The sequence below is a fragment of the Nothobranchius furzeri genome, chromosome 5, assembly GCF_043380555.1.
Source record: "Nothobranchius furzeri strain GRZ-AD chromosome 5, NfurGRZ-RIMD1, whole genome shotgun sequence".
NCBI lineage: Eukaryota > Metazoa > Chordata > Actinopteri > Cyprinodontiformes > Nothobranchiidae > Nothobranchius > Nothobranchius furzeri.
Window position 1 is genome coordinate 64844153 of NC_091745.1, and position 19939 is coordinate 64864091.

Consider the following 19939-nt stretch of genomic DNA (forward strand, 5'->3'; position numbering starts at 1 on the left):
CTGTACATTTTTTCTCAAACACAGAGGAAAGCTGAGGCAGTTGCTCCACTTAATGCTTAAATGTTCCAGCTCAACCTTGATGTCGAACTTGCTGTTGCACCCGATGAGTTTTATTTTGAAAGAGCCTGGGCTAGAGAGAGGAGATACAGTTGCCCATTTTTTTGGTTTTATGAATAATTTTGCATCCTTCGAAGGCTGGGATCAACATGCATGTGTTTTTATCTTGGTTTCAGAGCACTGAGGTATTTATTTTATACATCATCCCATGTGCCTAAACAGGGAGCGTCTCAGTCTGTATGAGGCTAACCATCCCGTCACAGTGCAGGTGAATTATTTACAACAACCAGAGGGACGGCTGCAAACCAGAACAGGAACTGTGAGGAACACAAAAAAGGTTGCAGCACATTAGAAGTGAGCTCCGGCCATCTTCTCTGCAGGACAGAGTCATACGAAGGGTGTCATGACTGTGGAGGAGTGGCGGAGTCCCTGGATGGCAGCGTATGGTCCCTGCTGGAAGTAGTGGTGGTATCGGGGCATGTGGAAAGATGGGAAGGACGGCCCGCTGCCCTGCATGGTTCCAGCCAGAGCGGTGGGTGTGAGCGGCATGCCTAGCCGGCTGTAAGGAGGGAGGGAGCCCTGAATGGGGTGGGGTAAGGAGGTGGTGCCGGTGCCCATGGCCGACAGGGTCTGTGGGTGTTGGAAGCCAGAGAATCCTGAGGTGGTGGTGACCCAGGAGCTGAGGGAGAGGTTGTCGGATGCAGTGAAGGCTGAGCCTGCAGCAGCAGAGAGGAGGAAATATCAAATCTGGCTTCATGTGGAGATTAAACTCTAAAAAAGAAGCTTTAAATATGTATTATTCTGTAATTTGCTGCAAAAAAATTATATCAAAACTGCTTCAGGAAAAGATAAATGCAATGAAAGACTTATTTTATGCAAATAGTAACAAACAGAAACATAAGCATCACAATTATCATGTAATTTCTTCCATGAGGTGTCTGTGCGCCCCTGCAGCTCACCTCTGGAGTGTCCGACATGCCCGTCCTCACTCAGATTCTCCTCGTCTCCGGCGTAGGTTCTGATTGGGGACCGGGCGTATGAGTGCTTGTGGATCAGATTCTCAACACTTTCCCTGCAGCAGAATCCAAAGAAGAAAGCCCCAAAATAAATCTCTATTTTTCTTTTGAGTCATTAATTCAATGTAAAAACCCAAGATGGCTGAAAACAGAGGGGGAGACCTTTAATTAGCAGGTTCCTTTCAAACTAAATATTTTTTCTTGTCTCCAGGAAAACCCCTGAAACATTTTCTAAAACCACCATTATGGGATAGGATTTGTGCCTAAAGGATCAACCAACAAATACATTCGCTCATATAATATCCAAATAAAGCAACTAAAAAGAACACTTCTGAAACAAACAGAATTAACTAATTCATAAGGAAATATTTATATTAAAAAAATTATTTCCTCACTTCTGAACTGTTAATGTTTTATTTCTTTGACACACCTTTATGATTAATTCTGCATTACTCACAATACTCAGGCTTTTCCACCAAACGGCATGGTTCCACCGACAGCTCTTTTGTGTTGTTGCACATCAGTTTTGCTTCCGCTCAGGGTTTTTGCTTTTTCTTTCAAAAGAAAGTCTTGAGCATGGCAAACAGCTCCCGCCAACCACTCTTAACCATAATAACCAATGAGCTTGATGCACTTATAAGCCCCTTCCAAAGAGATTTTCTTTCAAAGTTAAGACATTAGTTAAGAAGTAAAATTTGATATTTCATGTTAAAATATAAAAACTACTTATAAATTAGTGTTTTTTTTGTTTGTTTGTTTTTAGGGTAATTTTTGCTTCTGAAATGTTATTTTGGTTGCTTCCTTTTGGTATATTTTGTGTAAGACTTCAATTTTTGGTTGATACTTTTGGCACAGATCTTATCCCATGCAACATCTACCCAAGCATTGTTTTAAAAGGTGACTCCGCAACTTGGAGTCATGACCCTAATGTGGGCCATAAAAAAGTCAGCCAAGAGTTAAACAGATTTTTAAACAGCTGCTGCTTTCCTTCAACCAGCAATGGTTGGGATAATAAACGTCTGAAGATTAAGGTTTTTTTTTGGCACAAAGCTAAAAATGTTGAAAACAAAACCATCCTGCACGAGTTGAGTTTAATGGAAAAGAAATGAATTAAAAATGCTTTTAAAACAAAAGTAAACTTTTAGTATTTTTTTTCAGGTCTTAAAATGAAATAAAACTAAAAGATTGTAACATTATCTTTGGACTTATGTCCAAATCTTTATTCAAAGCTGTTAGAAATATTTAGCATCTTTATTCAAAGCTGTTAGAAATATTTAGCATTTGACTTTTTTTCTATTGTCAGTTTTTTAATCATCTTGTCCTAAATTGTGACCATATGATTATTTGAAGTAGTTTTTCAACTATTAAATAAAATAAAAAAAATATATATTTTTTTAAATATTAGCATACACTTTCAGTTTTTCTGTGTGTCTAGCAGCTTGGAGTAGTTTTTATTAACTTGAAATACAGATTTAAGAACAACACATACATTTTTTTCCTTATTGTCTATATTTGCTAGGTATTCTTCGGGTTGCTTTTCTCACTTATAAAATCATGTCTCTCAACTGATGCATGTGGATTTTACCGTGTGTGTGTGTGTGTGTGTGTGTGTATGTGTGTGTGTGTGTGTGTGGTTGTGTGTGTGTGTTCAAAGTGCATTAGCTCATTTGAGTCTTGTCAGGCAGTACTTTTCAAACACAGTGACAGAAATTGGGGGGGGGGGGGGGCGCAGTGTGTATGCATGTGTGTGTTGCTGTTTCGTGGACAAGCAAGTGGTTTGCATCATGAGAGCCATGCGCTCACATTAGCAGCCCCCACCCCCCTCACTGCAGACTCCAATTAGGTTAGGAAAGTGCAATATCTGTCAGCGGAGGAGTACAAATGTGTGTGTTTTTATCAGCATCAGGGCCCTGCGGCACAGAGGCCACAGCAAACTCCCACAATGCATGACAGGGGGAAGAACGGGAGCGAGTGGGGGGGGCGGGGGCGGGGCGTGCTGGTTACAATCAGTCACTGCAGTCAATTGAATTACTGTGTGTTTTAGTGCAGTGACCGACTCCAGACTAATGTGATTTCTGCAGCTCCCGAAGACCAATTGATCAGGTTTAATTCACAGCCCTCAAAAAGAGAAAGACGGGGTGGGAGGGGCTGTCTGGCTGCGTTTGGGACGTCTCTGTGTGGGATACATGATTAAGGGAAATGGGCAGATGTTTTGATTTGGGACATAGTGCCGGAATCGGGAATTACGAGACGTGTGTGTTTTGGCAGCATCTGCAGAAATCCTTTGGAGGGAGTTCTCTCTCTCTCTCTCTCTCTCTCTCTCTCTCTCTCTCTCTCTCTCTCTCTCTCTCTCTCTCTCTCTCTCTCTCTCTCTCTCTCTCTCTCTCTCTCTCTCTCTCTCTCTCTCTCTCTCTCTCTCTCTCTCTCTCTCTCTCTCTCTCTCTCTCTCTCTCTCTCTCTCTCTCTCTCTCTCTCTCTCTCTCTCTCTCTCTCTCTCTCTCTCTCTCTCTCTCTCTCTCTCTCTCTCTCTCTCTCTCTCTCTCTCTCTCTCTCTCTCTCTCTCTCTCTGTGTGTGTGTGTGTTTATGCTACAAACACGAAAGGTGAGACTAAAAAGAAAAGCATTGAGAAACAGGACAGAAGTTATTTGTCAACAACAGGAATAAAAATAACAAGTGAACTCATTTTGGCCCCCAAAACTCTTCTGCTCTTCCAAAACCTCATGGGCTCCACATAAACTAAAACTGAAACATAAATCACTTTTTCTGTGATTTGAAAAATACTGTTTGATCTACAGTTTGAGTCAAACTATAGAATTTTATCTCAATTTCCTTTATTTCCTTTCTTTTTCTGAAGAACTCACTCATTTTATTAACTGATTTCCCTCACCATTGGGCCATGGGGAACTTCTGTAAATCTGAATGAGAGGCAGGGGACACTCTGGACAGGTCTCAGGGCCACAGCGACAGTCAAGCTTACTCACTCATAATTTAGTCTCCAGTGTACCTAACATTTAAGTTGTTGGTTTGCAGGAGAAAACCAATGATGGGGAGAACATGCTAACTCTGTGCAGAAAGGCTGCAACTCGAAATGGATCCTGCAACCTTCTGGCTGGAAGGCACAAAAACCAACTGCACTACCAAGCATCCTCTTCTCTGAAGAAAACCCCCAAAAAGACTGAAATGACCAACAGGGGTGGAATGAAGGAGAGGGACTGAGGAAACAAAAACAAATAAACTGAAGGAAAAGAGGTGAAAAAAATGAAAAGAAAAAATGTTACATTAGAAAAAGATCATGAATGTGTATCTTTTATACTGCAGCGTCTTTTTTTATGGAGCAGCATCCACATCTACAGAGCAGCATCCATATCTACGGAGAAGCATCCATATCTACAGAGCAGCATCCGTGTCTACGGAGCAGCATCCACATCTAGGAAGCAGCATCCATATCTACAGAGCAGCATCCAGATCTACGGAGCAGCATCCGTGTCTACGGAGCAGCATCCACATCTACAGAGCAGCATCCATATCTACGGAGAAGCATCCATATCTACAGAGCAGCATCCGTGTCTACGGAGCAGCATCCACATCTAGGAAGCAGCATCCACATCTACAGAGCAGCATCCAGATCTACGGAGCAGCATCCGTGTCTACGGAGCAGCATCCACATCTACGGAGCAGCATCCGTGTCTACGGAGCAGCATCCATATCTAGGAAGCAGCATCCGTGTCTACAGAGCAGCATTCATATCTACGGAGCAGCATCCACATCTACGGAGCAGCATCCGTGTCTACGGAGCAGCATCCACATCTACGGAGCAGCATCCACATTTATGGAGCACATCCATATCTACGGAGCAGCATCCACATCTACGGAGCAGCATCCATGTCTACGGAGCAGCATCCATGTCTACGGAGCAGCATCCACATCTAGAAAGCAGCATCCACATCTACGGAGCAGCATCCACATCTACGGAGCAGCATCCACATCTACGGAGCAGCATTCACATCTACGGAGCAGCATCCACATCTACGGAGCAGCATCCATATCTAGGAAGCAGCATCCATATCTAGGAAGCAGCATCCGTGTCTACAGAGCAGCATTCATATCTATGGAGCAGCATCCACATCTACGGAGCAGCATCCGTGTCTACAGAGCAGCATCCACATCTACGGAGCAGCATCCACATCTACGGAGCAGCATCCATATCTACGGAGCAGCATCCACATCTACGGAGCAGCATCCGTGTCTACGGCGCAGCATCCACATCTAGAAAGCAGCATCCACATCTACGGAGCAGCATCCACATCTACGGAGCAGCATCCACATCTATGGAGCAGCATCCATATCTAGGAAGCAGCATCCACATCTACAGAGCAGCATCCACATCTACGGAGCAGCATCCGTGTCTATGGAGCAGCATCCACATCTACGGAGCAGCATCCACATCTATGGAGCAGCAGCTGAATCTACGGAGCAGCATCCATATTCACGGAACAGCATCTGCATCAACAAGGTAACATCTGTATCTACGGGGTAGCATCTGTATCCATGGAGCAGCATCCACATTTACAGAGCTGCTGGAGATATAAACCTCAGCTCCATCTAATCAACAAACAAACAGTGGCAAATCCAGAATCCCCAGTACCTCTCCATGTCCGTCAGCCGCGAGGAGTCCCTGAAACCTTTGGCAAAGGGGTTGCTGTCAATCTTCAGTTTAGTTATCTGTGAAAATGTGAGAAAATGAGAGAAAAAAAGATTTTCTTTAATTTCATCTTTAGCACATCTTGTCCTCCGTCAATCAGAGAGTTCATTAATCACAGCTGCTGATCGTCCTGCTTCTATTTTGACAGAATGAATGAAGCTTCAAAACAACAAACCTATTTTTTTTTTTACAATTTTACGTTTATTTGGATAAAATGGCTCAAAAGTATAACATGCGTTTTGTACAGAAACTAAAATTATCTTTGTTAAATATGTTTTTTATTTATACAAATTTTTTCTGCTTTGATTATTTAGCAGAAAACTTACTAGGTCATATAATAATAATAATAATAATAATAATAATAATAATAATAATAATAATAGTAATAATAACATATATAATATATATATATTAGAAGTTTGTTTTGCAGCTAACATGTTCCTAAACATATTGAAGAAATGTCCAAAAACAATTTTTAGAAAATTATTTTAAAACAAAACTACATATATTTAAATTTTAAATGTACAAATCAAGAAAATAATCTGTTTTTTTTTTCTTTTTATTATATGGAGTCATATGGCTCTCAATAAATTAAAGAAACCTAATAATTTTAAGGTAAAAATGATCTATTGTTGTTTTTATGCAATCATTCCCACCCTTGTGGAATATTAGATCCATTCTTTCAGTCCGAGCGTTTGTTCAGGGTGATTTTGGAGTGACTGCTGCTGATTCTGCCATCTCTGCCTTTCTCAGGATCCCATGATTTTATTTTTGTATTCATTTTTGTCTTTATTTACAATTTTAATCTATTTTTTTCCTATTCACAAATATTGTTTTCTAGCAAAGAACATTTTTTAATCATTTTTTATTTGTATTTTCTGTTCTTGTGAAGCATTTCATGTTTTTTATCTTGAGAAGTGCAATATAAAAATAACTTCTTGTGCTAAAAGTTTTCTAATCTTTTTTCCTCATACATTAAATTTATTTTCATGTAGATTAATATTACATTTGCTGGTGCACCTTAATTTTAAGCTTTTTTCCCCCCACAGGTTCATTGTTTTATTGAAACCCTCTAAATACCAAGAAAATTATTTTTGAATAAATCTGTTTTTATACAGAATTTTACTGTTACAATTACAAGTTTTTTTATTAATTCTACCAAATTATGAATGAAAAAAAATTAACCATTGATACATATTAGATTTAAAGAACAAGTCACCCCCAAATCAACTTTTTTTGCTGATAAACTAAATAAACGAGTGTCTAATCGTGCTGTAGACATGTGTAGTCAATAATTTGGCACTTCAGTGCATCTTAGTTAAAATTTAAACATTCTGCCTAAAACTGGCAGTGTTGTGCCGTTGTCAGGTAAAAACTCTGCACTGTATTTGAATTTAAATCTGCCACTGCTATTGGCTAAGAGGTATGCTATGATGTCAACTGGTACATTATGATGTCACAATGCTGTCGTGAGCCTGCATGTGCGTGTATTTGTTAGCGGCTCCGCCCTCTCGGTCTGCCTGGCAACAGCATTTGTTGCATTTTTCAAACATGAAGTGGGAGTTAGACTCTGGTAGGGGGTGACTTGCTCTTTAATTGAAGAGAACTTTAGGTTACTGTCGTAACCCCGGTTCTCTGAGTAACATGAGTGAGATGTCTCACTATGGGATACGCCCCTCCGCGGATTCCTCAGAAGCACTTATCTCAATACGCCAATCCTGATTGGCCAGTGACCGTGACGTACGCGTCCCCATGCTACTATAAGTAGCAAGCGTCCCAACGCACGCACTATTCAAGATAAACACCTCTTCTCGCTTCGCCCAGCAAGAAGGGTTGTCTGGTGAGACATCTCACTCATGTTACTCAGAGAACCGGGGTTACGACAGTAACCTAAAGTTCTCTTTCTTAACATTCGTTTCGATGTCTCACTATGGGATATAGAGACTCCCGTATTGCCAGACAGCTTATCCAGCGATCACCAACCTACAGGGATACGTCTTGGCCCGCCAAAGACCCCACACTCAGAATCGTGTGAGTCATTGCAGGGACCGAAACATCAAGCTTATAGAAGCGTGCAAATGCAAGTGGAGAAGCCCAACTTGCTGCAGCACAAATCTCCTGGATTGACAGCCCCCGAAAAAGGGCCCAAGAAGCAGACAGGCCCCTAGTAGAATGGGCCCTGAGCCCAACAGGTGCCTGAATGCCCTGACAGGAGTAAGCCATAGAAATAGCCTCCACAATCCAGTGGGAAAGCCTCTGCTTTGTGACGGGTTTCCCCTTACGAGTCCCACCCCATGACACAAAAAGCTGGTCCCCCCTGCGAAGGTTCTTTGTCCGATTCACATACTCCTTGAGCGCGCGAATCGGACACAGCTTGTGCCACCGCTCCTCCTCAGGAGAGGAGAAGGGCGGTGGGTAGAAAGCTGTGAGGATAATAGGAGAAAAGGAGCCCACCACCTTAGGCACAAAGGCAGGGTTGGGCTTCAAGGACACCTTCATGTCACCTGGTGCAAACTGGGTGCAGGATGGGTGCACAGAGAGAGCCTGTAAGTCACTAACTCGCTTTGCAGATACCAAAGCCAGGAGTAGCACCACCTTAAGAGACAGGATCTTAAGGTCCAGGCCGTCCATAGGCTCAAATGGAGGCCCGGAGAGGGCCGACAGCACCAAGGACAGATCCCATGAGGGCACCAGGGGTCGAGACACAGGGAGAAGCCTGCGCGCGCCCTTCATGAAGCTACACACCAGGGGGTGTTGACCTGCCAATTTCTTCCCAAAACCCAAGTGTCGGGCGGAAATGGCTGCTAGGTACACTTTAATGGTGGAGAAAGCCTTCTTCCCATCCAACAAGTCTTGCAGGAAAGACAGAATGACATTCACCGGGCATTGGAAGGGTGAGACCTCCCTGCCCTGACACCAGGCTTCAAACACCCTCCATTTACAGTCATATAGGGACCTAGTGGAGGGGGCCCTAGCATTCTGAATGGTTCGAATGACTGCCTGGGGCAGCTCTGCTGACACTAGTCCGCACCCCTCAGGGGCCAGGCCCACAGGGCCAGCCGTTCTGGATGAGGGTGGAAGATCGAGCCTCCCGCTTGGGACACCAGGTCCCTGCGAAGCGGCAGTTTCCAAGGTTGGCCCTCCAGGAGCTGGAAAATGTCCGCCACCCAATGCATGGCTGGCCAGAATGGGGCCACCAGAATGAGAGTGTGGCGCTGGGTTCGTACCCTCAGCAAGGTGGATGGTATCAGGGCCACTGGGGGAAAAGCGTAAAGCAGACCCCGTGGCCAGTCGTGCGCCAGCGCGTCCACGCCGAGTGGAGCGTCTCGGTCGCGCAGGGAGAAGAACAGAGGACACTGAGCATTCTCCTTGGAGGCAAAAAGATCCACTACGGCTGTGCCGAACCGGATCCAAATCTGTTCCACCACTGCTGGATGCAGGCTCCAATCCCCGTACAGGGGTGTCCCTCTGGACAACAGATCCGCCCCCCGATTCAGAACACCCGGGACGTGGGTGGCTCTGATTGAGAGGAGATGCCTGCTGCACCATAGGATCAGTCTGCGTGCCAGTGTGTGTAACCGCATGGAGCGCAGCCCCCCCTGGCGGTTTATATAAGCCACAGTCGTGGTGTTGTCTGTTCTCACTAGGACATGATGGCCGGACAGAAAAGGCAGGAAGCGCCTCAGGGCCAGAAAGACCGCGAGGAGTTCCAGATAATTTATGTGTGTCCCCCAGAGCTCTCTGCTCCACACACCCCTGACAGAGCGACCCTCCAGGAGCCCCCCCCAACCTGACAGGCTCGCATCTGTCGTGACCACTTTCCTCACGAGAACCAACCCCAAAGGCACCCCTTGTGCCAAGAGGGAGGGGTGACGCCAACAGCGGAGCGCCGCGACGCACGCTGCAGAGACCGTCACCCTGCGCGCTCTGTGGCGCACTGGAGAGAGACCCAGAGAAGCCACCCAGCGTTGAAAATCTCTCATGTGTAGACGGCCGAGTGGTACCACTGAAATAGCCGACGCCATGAGACCCAACAACCTGAGGCATAACGCAAACCGCACCGAACTGTGTAGGCGGAAGCGCGCCAGGCAGAGCGAGAGCGCGTCCACGCGCGGTGTCGAGAGACGGGCCGTGAACGCCCCTGAGTCCAGATTCAGACCTAGAAAGGTTATTTTCTGGGAGGGGAGTAAAGCGCTTTTCTGCCAGTTTATTCTGAAACCCAGACCACACAAGTGACGGATCACAACCAGCGTGTTTGACGCTGTCTCCTCTCTGGACCGTGCCAGCAGGAGCCAGTCGTCTAAATATGTGGCCAGTCGAATGCCCCTCCCTCTCAGAGGGGCGATCGCCGCCTCCGTACACCTGACAAACACCCTCGGGCTCAGCGAGAGGCCGAATGGGAGCACGGTGTATTCGTAACACACTCCCTGAAAGGCAAACCTCAGAAATTTCCTGTGTGGAGGGTACACGGGAATATGAAAGTATGCGTCCCTCAGGTCGATTGAGGTGAACCAGTCGTTCTGGTGAATCAGACGCAAAAGGGATGAGAGCGTGAGCATTTTGAATCTGTACTTTCTGAGGCATCGGTTCAGGGCCCTCAGATCCAGGATCGGGCGAATCCCGGTCCCTCCCCGTTTCGGGACCAGGAAGTACCTGGAGTAGAAACCGCTCTGAGACCGATCGGGAGGCACAATGCATATCGCTCCCTTCTCCAGCAGGGAGGAGATTTCTCCCTGAAGGATGTGAGCTGACGACCCCTGGGCGTGGGAGAACACTACGCCGGAGAATCGAGGAGGAACAGAAGCGAATTGGAGCCTGTAACCCCTCGAAATTGTTCTTATCACCCAATGTGAAGCAGAAACCGCTGTCCATTCCTCCATGTGAGTTGAGAGCGGTGACACAGCCGTGACACACGGAGCACCAGCTCCCCCCAGAGGTTGTGGGGCAGCAGTGCTCGTAGCAACCACTGCGCATGCGCGGGGGCTTTGTGCTTTGACGGCCCAGGTGTACGGGGACGACCCGTGGCTGGCTAGAAAGTCCGCCAGGGGCCGACCCCGCCTGGGACCGCTCATGGGTAACATTTTTATTGATTTTTGCTGCGCCCTTGACATTTTGTCTGGATGCGGCAGCGAACGTTTTAATGCTCCTTGAGCGTGACATGTTTGTGAAAAACAACAATGTGAGTGCTTGTGACGTGTGTTCTGAGCCGGCACAGCCGGCTGCACGTCCTGGCCCCACCCTGGACCGCTCGGGGACTCTGCCGGAGGGGTTCCGTGAGGGGGGGAGAAAGCACCATGGCAACGTTGAACAGGAGGGGCTGGCGAACGGGGAACTGCCAGCTGCAGCGTCGGGAGGGAAAGAACTCCGTCAGGCTGCCCTCTTCTTCTTCCTCACCTGCTGACCGCCGGGTCGGGTGGATTGTCCCGGCGGCGGAGCAGCTTGGTTGCCGGATCGCTGAGGCCACACTGGTCGAGGCGCTGAGCCCGAGGGAGCTGGTTGGACAGCTTGAGGCTTCGGGCGCTTTGGGATCCGGAACTGAGGCTGGGCTCGGGGTATTGCCTGAGGAAGGTTCGGCCGAGCCGGCAGTGCCGGTGAAGGCTTACGGGGAAGGCAGAGATGAAGGGCTTCATCCTCTTTCTTTTTGGCCTCACACCGTTGCTGCATCGATGCCAGGGCAGAGCCGAAAATGCCTTCAGGCACGATTGGCATGTCCAAAATGTCCTCCTTCTCTCTATCAGAGAGGTTGGTGAGGTTCAGCCAACGTGCACGTTCCTGAAGCACCATCATGCCCATAGCTTTCGCCGTAGCCTGGACCGCGCAGCGCTGCACCCGCAGGCAGATGTCGGTCAGTACGGTGATTTCCTCCCACACCTCCGGGTCCGGCTTCGTATTCATGTCCTCACAGAGCTCGGCTTGGTACGCTGAGAGCATGGAGGAGACATTCAAAGCTCGGACCGAGATGGCGGCAGCCTTGTACGCCCTCTCGTTCAGCGCCGACTGGAAGCGGTCCGCCTTTGCCGGGAGAGCGGGAGGCCTGGAGGAAGTTGCCGAGAGTCGTGGGTGCAGGTGGGCTGCAACCAGCGGTTCCATCGGCGGCATGCGAAGCATGCCAGCCCTCTCCATCCCCTCGAAGTCCAGCGAGGAGGCTCCTTGGACCGGAGACCTTGAGCTGAAAGGGTGTTTGTCCCAGGAGGACCTCACTTCTTGGAGAAGCTCCGGGAAGGCGGGAAGGAGGGGCTTTGCCGCCCTTGTGGCCTGAGGCAGCTTCTTACCCTCGTAGCGGGACCGGACAGCCTCAGTGACCACGGTGGGCCAAGGGATGTTGAGCCTGGTCGCAGCGCGTCGGCAGACTGACTGCATGTCCAGGTGGGCGGCCGGAGAAGCCGCTCCATCCCTGGGAGAGGACGGAAAGCTAGGCATGGAGGCCTGAGCGACGGGGAGAAAGACGTCGTCATCCTCGTCCTCCTCTGAAATGAGGAGTTCCGAGGTGTCCTCGTCGTCTCCGTAGTCCAACTCCAACACGTCCTCGACGGGGTGGCTCGGACCGGCCAGTTCGAGCTGTGAGCCCCAGCTGAGTTCGGCACACGGTTCCGGCTCCGGGAGGGCATGTTCGCTGGCGTCCCCAGGCGGTGGCCCAGGGGCCGGCAGGCAAGGGTCCTTCCCCGACAGGCTAGCTTGGCGCGCTAGCCGCCGGCGAAGGCTCTTCAGGGTGAAGCAAGCGCAGCTCTCACATGACCCGGGGACTTCCAATGCCAGCTGGGCGTGTTCCAGCCCGAGGCAGCTCGAGCAGACCTTGTGCGGGTCTTTGCTTGAGATTTTGTTCCCACAGGTACAGAGGCGAGCTCCTGAGCCATCGACTCCTCTGGTGGGAGGAGCGGCTTCCATGTTGGCTAACTGGTGTGTTAGCAGAGAGCGAACAGGTGCACTGGAGTGTGAAGCTGCTCGTTATGCCCCGAACCTATGGTGAAGGTCAGGACAGAAGGACGGTAAGTTAACGTTCGGCGACGGAGAGAATATTAGAAGGCTCCGTCTGTGAACAGTTGAGCTAACTTACCTCAGGGATAAGCGACCACCGAAGCGAGAAGAGGTGATTGAATAGTGCGTGCGTTGGGACGCTTGCTACTTATAGTAGCATGGGGACGCGTACGTCACGGTCACTGGCCAATCAGGATTGGCGTATTGAGATAAGTGCTTCTGAGGAATCCGCGGAGGGGCGTATCCCATAGTGAGACATCGAAACGAATGTTAAGAAAGAGAACTATGGGGTTTTGGCTAATGTGCACAGCAAGGGGCGCTATACAAAAGGGTTTTCTTTGTTTCAGTGCAACTGTGAAAAAGAACAATCTTATCATATTTGTTAATTTCATAAAATGCTTCACAACTTTGATATTTTAAAACTCAAAGTGAGAAAATGTAAAAAGAGGCTTCATTCAGGACTATTACTGGTTTCATGTTTACCTGTGTGCTGTTAATCTTATGTAAATGTATGACTGGGAGGTTTCACCTCGTTTTCTCTGCCAGGTTACCGTTTCACCAACAGGAACAGGAAGTGATACAATAAGAAAATCTGTTTTTCCAGCTACAACTTGCAGAACTGATCTGAAAACATGTTCTGTTTTCTTATGGAGGTTGTTCTCACCAGCTGGTTCTGGTAGGCTGTGACAGCGGTGAATACTGTCTCCACAAAAACAAAGGTGCGGAACTCCTCAGACTTGAGATTGAGCAGCGAGGCGGTGTGGTCCTTCTTTTTGATGATATGGACCCGCGGCTGGTACTTGTGCATGGAGTTCAGGATGATCTGAGGAGGAAAAAACAGCAGGAATGAGATTAAAATGTACTTGTGTTGAAGAAAATGTGTTTGTCATTTGCAGATATCTGATTAAAACCCATAAATCAGTGAGTGTAAAGTATCTGGTGTGGAAAAGTGTCCATCAGCCACACTGCTCTACCTGCTGACACAAGCCATCATTACTCCACAGCGTGTTTATTTTACACACAAACACCTTCCTGCTGCTGGGAGTCCTGCAGGTCAACAACGAGTGCATTATTTTCTTTATTCTGGGACTCAGTTTGGAGGATTTCTGGCTCACTGTGGGTTTTTCATAACCACTTTTTTGTGAGGTTACTGAAAACATGCTAATGCTAAATAAGTGCTCCATTGAAGCACGTGGGCCTATTTATGAGTAAAACTCAATTAGGGATGCTGGCAAAGTCCCAAAAGTGCTCCAAGAACAGCCTTTTGACGCTTAAGTCCCCTCTTAATCTGGTTCATCAAAACTAATTCAATATTTTATGTTTCATACGTGGACTGAATTAAAACATTTTATTTATTCAAGAGTCTAAATCTAATTCGTTTCCATGGAAACGTGCTAATTCAGCATAATCAATAATGAGCATGAAGTTTGAATTTTACATTTTGCATTACATTTGCTTATTTATCATTTGAGATGAGGAACCTTCAGAAAAATGAAACACACACACACACACACACACACACACACACACACACACACACACCATCTGAGTATTTAAAATTAACCTGTTTAGAAAGTATTTTGCTCATGGGCTAATGTCAGAATTTCATTCTGTTCATTGATGGATGGGAGATCAGGAATAAAATTAAACCTTAACTTTATTAGAGCTCTTGTTCTGAATCCTTCAGCCAAAAGTCTTTGTGTCATTTAGACTCTAACCCAAGTTTCACAAAACTGGAGTTTATCACCTGAAAACCAGAGTTGGACCTTTGGACCGTTTCCTCTTAGATCAAATCTGACTTTAGTGAATTATTTTGTATCACTCTACCGCACATTTATCACAGCTCAGCTACATGATGACATCACACCTGTTCTAAAGCCTCATTGGTTAGCTGCATTAGAAGGCTTTAATGGTATGAGACCAACATTTTTTTAATCAGCTGTGATTCTGAGCCCTCAAGACCTCCCAGGTCATCCATCAAAGGTCTTATCTTGTTATGACTGTAGAACAGCTGACTGTTGAGGTTTAAAAAAACTCAAAAGGTGTTTTCAGATTTGCCTCAAGTTTATTTTGTTTAAAACTTGTAACAAATCTCATCTTATTTTTTACTGTCGTTTTAGCCTAGTCTAAACTACAATTAAAAGTTTTTTTAATGTTAAAACATTAGTTTTCCTGTTTCTCTTTATTATTAATATTCTTTCAAGATTCTTCCATACTTTTTTTTTTTTTTTTGCTCTACATCTCCTACAATGTTTCAGCAATTGCTGCAAGGCACTTAGCTCATTCAGGAATGGCCAGCAATGACTTTTGGAGTTGACATTAAACATTTTAAGATATTCAAATGAAATTTTTAGTTGGATGAGTTAGCTAGCTAGCTGTGGGGAATAAACATGTGGGCTAATGTTATTTTTAGTGACGTGAATAAAAACAGAAACGTTTTCTCACATGACCATGTTGATCCAGTTCATTGTTTGTCAGCTTGACTTTCTCGAAGGAAACCATCTGCTTCATCAGCTGCTCTCCGGTGAATGGGGAGTCCGGGTGGACATACAGCCTACCAGAGAAGAAGAGAGGGGGGTGTCAAAACCAATCAGCATGGGGTGCTTCATATACCTCTGAGAAACTAGACTGTCACTTAGCAACAAAGTCAAAGTAAAGTCCGGCTGACTCCCCCAGTCGGTCATGGCAGATGACTGCTCATATTGAGGTGGCTTGTGTTGGAGGTTTCTTCCTGTTAACATGACGTTTTCCTCTCCACTGTCGCTACATGCTTGCTTAACATGAGGATTGCTGTAAAGTCACAGACAACAAGTCAGTGACTCGATGCAATGTGCTGGGTTTCCAGGAAACTTTTAACTAATTAACAACAAACTGTAGGTTCAAACTGGAATGTTTGTGAAGTGCCAGACGACTCTTGTTGTGATTTAGAGTTGTATAAATAAACTAAATTAAATTCAAGAAAATAAGAAACACTTTTCCAATGTTTTATGCAGCTTTGCACCACGTTTACATTTTTTTAAATCCACCGATGAAATGTTCTTTTGCATCCATGCTTTTGATTAATAACGTTTGTCAAACAAGCAAAAATAATAAGAATTACTTCCTGAAAATTTTTCATTCAAATATTTACACATCATAACATGACAACTGCTTGTGCTGAAAAAAAACTTTGTGTATTTATGAAAAAGCTGATTATATCAAATTATGAAAATGGATATGGATTATTTTTTTCAAGCACAAAACAGACTCTCTTAGCCTATACCAAATTAATATAATAATAATAATAATAATAATTATTATTATTATTATTATTATTATTATTATTATTGATTAAAACCTAATCCAGGTTAAGCATAATGAAATCATTATTTAGTCCATCTAAATCAGCTGTAGACCCAACAGGTGAGACATATTCATGTTAAAATAGACGTTTTCATTCATTTTCGTTTTTTAACCTATCTAAAAATATACATTTAACATATTCAGCGAAAGAAGACGCACATATCTTCTCCATTTTAGAAAATGTTAAATAAAATAAATAAATAAAAAACCAGCCCTACCTTGCAGGCAGAGGGGGGTCGGCCTTTCCGGCTACCAGCCAGGAGGAGCGGTGGTAGGCGTACCGGTACCGCTTGTTGTCCACCGGAACGATGTCCATCAACACGATGTACTTGGAGTCCTGATCCACTCCGGAAAACGAGACTCGGATGGTTGGAAACATCCTCCTGGTGGTGAAATTATTATTATTATTGTTATTATTATTATTATTATTTTATTTATTTTATTATTATAAAATATAAAACAATAAAACAAAAATGTAAATTTCTTAACTTTTAAGGAAATATTTACAATAAATTAGCTAAATAATCTGGAGTTTTAAGAAATAAATTATTTAATACAAATGTTTTTTTTTTTCGTTTGTTTGAGCCTAATTATATTCGGGTTACATTTTTTATTTACATGTTATGTTTGTAAACTTACTTAAAGATGACAAAAATCAAGCAGGTTTAGAAAATGTTTCGTTTCCAGCGGCAGCAGAAGAAAATTAATTGGGAAAAATAAATCTTTAGGTTAATATTTAGTTAAATTTCTCATAGATAATTAATGTTAAAGGCACAAACTCAGTATTTTTATTGGAAAAAGATTTCTGAGCGACATTTCTGATTTCTAATCATTTAACCTTCGGAAGTTTAAAAAAGAGCCACGCCCACGTTTCTAACCATTTCTTACACCTGGTTATATTCCCTAAATCTGATCCTCAACCATTAAATTATTATTATTATTATTATTATTATTAGTATTATTATTATTATTATTATTATTATTATTTATTTATTTATTTATTTATTTTGCACATGCAGCTAAGTGACAATTTCACCTTCCAGACTTGGTGATGATCATTTCGGTGCCCAGATCGTGAAACTTGTCCCACAGCTCTTTGGTCTCCAAGCTGCAGGAGATCTTCGCCATCTCTTCGCTAGGGATGCCGGGATTGGTGGGGATGAGCGGCTCCGTGCACACGGGTGGCGCGCTCCCGCTGAAGTCCCCGTGCGCGTCCAGGGAGGACAGGTCTGCCAGGACCTGCTGATTGCAGGAGGACTTCTCCACAAACTGCTCTGTTTGGTTAAATGGAGAAAATAATGGATCTTTATTATTTATGTTATAATAAATAAATGTAAAACTTCTGCATTGCATTGTTATCAATATAAATCACTTTTCTATTTAGATTAAATAATTTATTTTCCACATTCAAACAAGTTTAATTCAGAAAAAAACCTGTCATTTTAACCTGACTTTAAATAACAAGGGAAATAGTTGCTTTAGCTGTCTGCTTTTATTATTTTTACTTTCTATTATTATTTTATTTTCTACATTTAAAACAGTAATTTGATAAACAAAGACGCAATACTTTTAACTATCTACATTTATGACATGGACAATAAAAATAACTGTAAATAGTGTAAAATACGGAAAATAACATGAAACGGGGCAAACAAATGTCTTTTTCTTCTGAAACATTAAAACGGCTCTTTCATACAAGGTCGTGATTACAGATGTTTCCCGTTTTAAACAATTTATTAAAATTCTAAATAACTTAGTCATACATTTAGAAAAAGCCTATACATCATTTTTATTTATTACACATCATTTTTAAGCAAAAAGGTTTTTTTTTTGGAAAGTAAATGAATAAATGTATTTGTTTCCCATTTGAGCGATGATTGTGGTCGGTCTTAGCACCAGCCTCTGATGATCCAACAGTTTGTTTGGAATAACAATAATTGTATTTTCCTTTAAGACTAAAGATGGATGTAAATGTTACTGTTCAAAATAAAAATAACTTCTTTTCTTCCTGACTTAGTTCTATTTCCGTTCCTACCCAGTGGCTTGATGGTGTTCTCCTCCGCCTCCTTCTCCTTACTGGACTTCCCGCTGGACATCAGGGCGGCTATGGAGAACGCGTTTGCCCGGGATGAGAGCTGAGGTTTCGGGGATGACGTGTACTCCATGTTCCCGGGACCAAAATATTCCTTATTAATAAAAAAAAAAAGAGAGAAAATAAAAATCTAGAATTCCTCCAGAAACACCGCCTGCATGGGACTCCCGGCGGAAGAAGGAAAACTCAGGAAGTTACGCGCAGATTTCCAGGGATTTTGCGCACAAACGCGCAGCTGGACTAACCAAACTCAGACTAGTCGCTGCTTCAGAAACTCTTAACGGTGGCGATCTGGGGTCTTGTTGGAGTCATGGTGAAGACGGAGGACTCCTGCGCGTCTGCGGTGAGGCCGACTGCTGTTTGGGACGCTCCCCCCTCCCCTTTATAATTCCAGTCTGTCCTCCAATCGCTGCCTCAGCGTCCACGTCACTGTCCCACTGTCCCACAAAGGTCCTGAAACCGAGCAGCCAGTTAAAACCCTCAGGCTGCAGGATCTCTGGTTTTCCAGAGACCTAAACGACGCAGAGATAATAATGTGAGAATTTCACGAGAGACAGAAATAACAATTAGAAATGTGTATTTATATCAGAGATGGAAGAATACCTGAAACTCACGTTTCCCGTTTCTGATCATTTATACAATTTTTAATTGATCAGAAATAATAATAAAAACATATTTGTTTACTTTTCACTTAATAAAGTTAATCAAATTATAACTTTATTCCAAAATAAAAAAATAAAGAAAAAAACTGCATGAATATTCAAATGTAGCAAAACTCCTCCAAACATTCAATTTGACATATTAGAACACGAAGAGTGGTGCAGATAAATGACGTAACAAATTAGCCTGTTTACATATTTTTTCCCCTCTCTTTTGCTTTTATATGTTTGAAAATAGACACGGTATCCAAAAAGGGAAAAATGAGAGAAAACAGTTGCTTTTGCCTGATCCCTGATGATCTCTGCTATCATAATTATATATTTTAATACAAAACACCTCATTAATTCCACATTGATGTGTAAAACTGCCTCATTTTTTGCCTTGTTTTGTTTAAAAAATTAATATCTTGTAGAAATAAAAGAAAAATTTAAGCTGGAGAAATATTTTCATTTTAGAGTTTTAAGAATTCATTTTCAAAAACACACAATGAAAATAGTTAAAAGAACAAATCTGAATATTATTTTACATTGAGTTCACACAGGTTTCAGGCTATTTTATGTACAAACATCAAACAAAGAAAATATAAATAGCAATACTAATTTGTTTTCTATAAACACATTTTGTCATCAAGTCAGATTGATAAATCACATTAATGCATATTTAGAAGGAAAAAAAAGCATTTTGTGATTTTTCCAGTCGTGTGTTTATTCTGCTGAACTGTGAGTTTACAGCAGTATCAGGTGTCAGTGTAAATAGTGCAACTATTATAGGTTTGCAGCTTTCATGAAAAACTGTCAAGCTCTGAGTGCTCTTAACCCTAACCCCAACCCTAGTCACATCGTAGACAATAAGATGTTTCTTCTGCACAGTTCGGATCACAGAGAGACTAGAGGGAGCCACATTCAAGCTGAGGAGCACCTGGCTGACCTCTGTGTGCGTAAGTGTGTGTGTGTGTGTGTGTGTGTGTCCTCAATGTGACTTTCTCTCCTCTCTGGGAGACGGTGGCTCGCACAAGCACCGAGCCGGAGATTGGCCAAGCGGCTAAACCTATTAGGAGACTCCTGAATGCAAATCCGCTGCAGCAGATATTTAAT

At 43.9% G+C, this 19939-nt stretch overlaps 1 protein-coding gene across 2 annotated transcripts; it reads right to left on the bottom strand.

Annotated features, from left to right (window-relative positions):
• Positions 1 to 201: 201 nt before the first annotated feature.
• tbx20 (T-box transcription factor 20) lies at positions 202 to 18558 on the bottom strand. Of its 2 annotated transcripts, none has more exons than XM_070551011.1 (8): positions 18129 to 18558; positions 17130 to 17367; positions 16312 to 16476; positions 15197 to 15305; positions 13416 to 13574; positions 5720 to 5796; positions 1017 to 1132; positions 202 to 773 (listed from the first exon to the last, which is right to left on the bottom strand). In XM_070551011.1, the coding sequence occupies exons 1-8, from the start codon at positions 18256 to 18258 to the stop codon at positions 445 to 447; spliced, it is 1323 nt and encodes a 440-aa protein (XP_070407112.1). In that variant the 5' UTR covers positions 18259 to 18558; the 3' UTR covers positions 202 to 444. The 2 variants fall into 2 exon arrangements, with proteins under 2 accessions (XP_070407112.1, XP_070407113.1); XM_070551012.1 differs by having other exon boundaries at positions 1017 to 1129; positions 18129 to 18557.
• Between the last annotated feature and the right edge of the window lie 1381 nt (positions 18559 to 19939).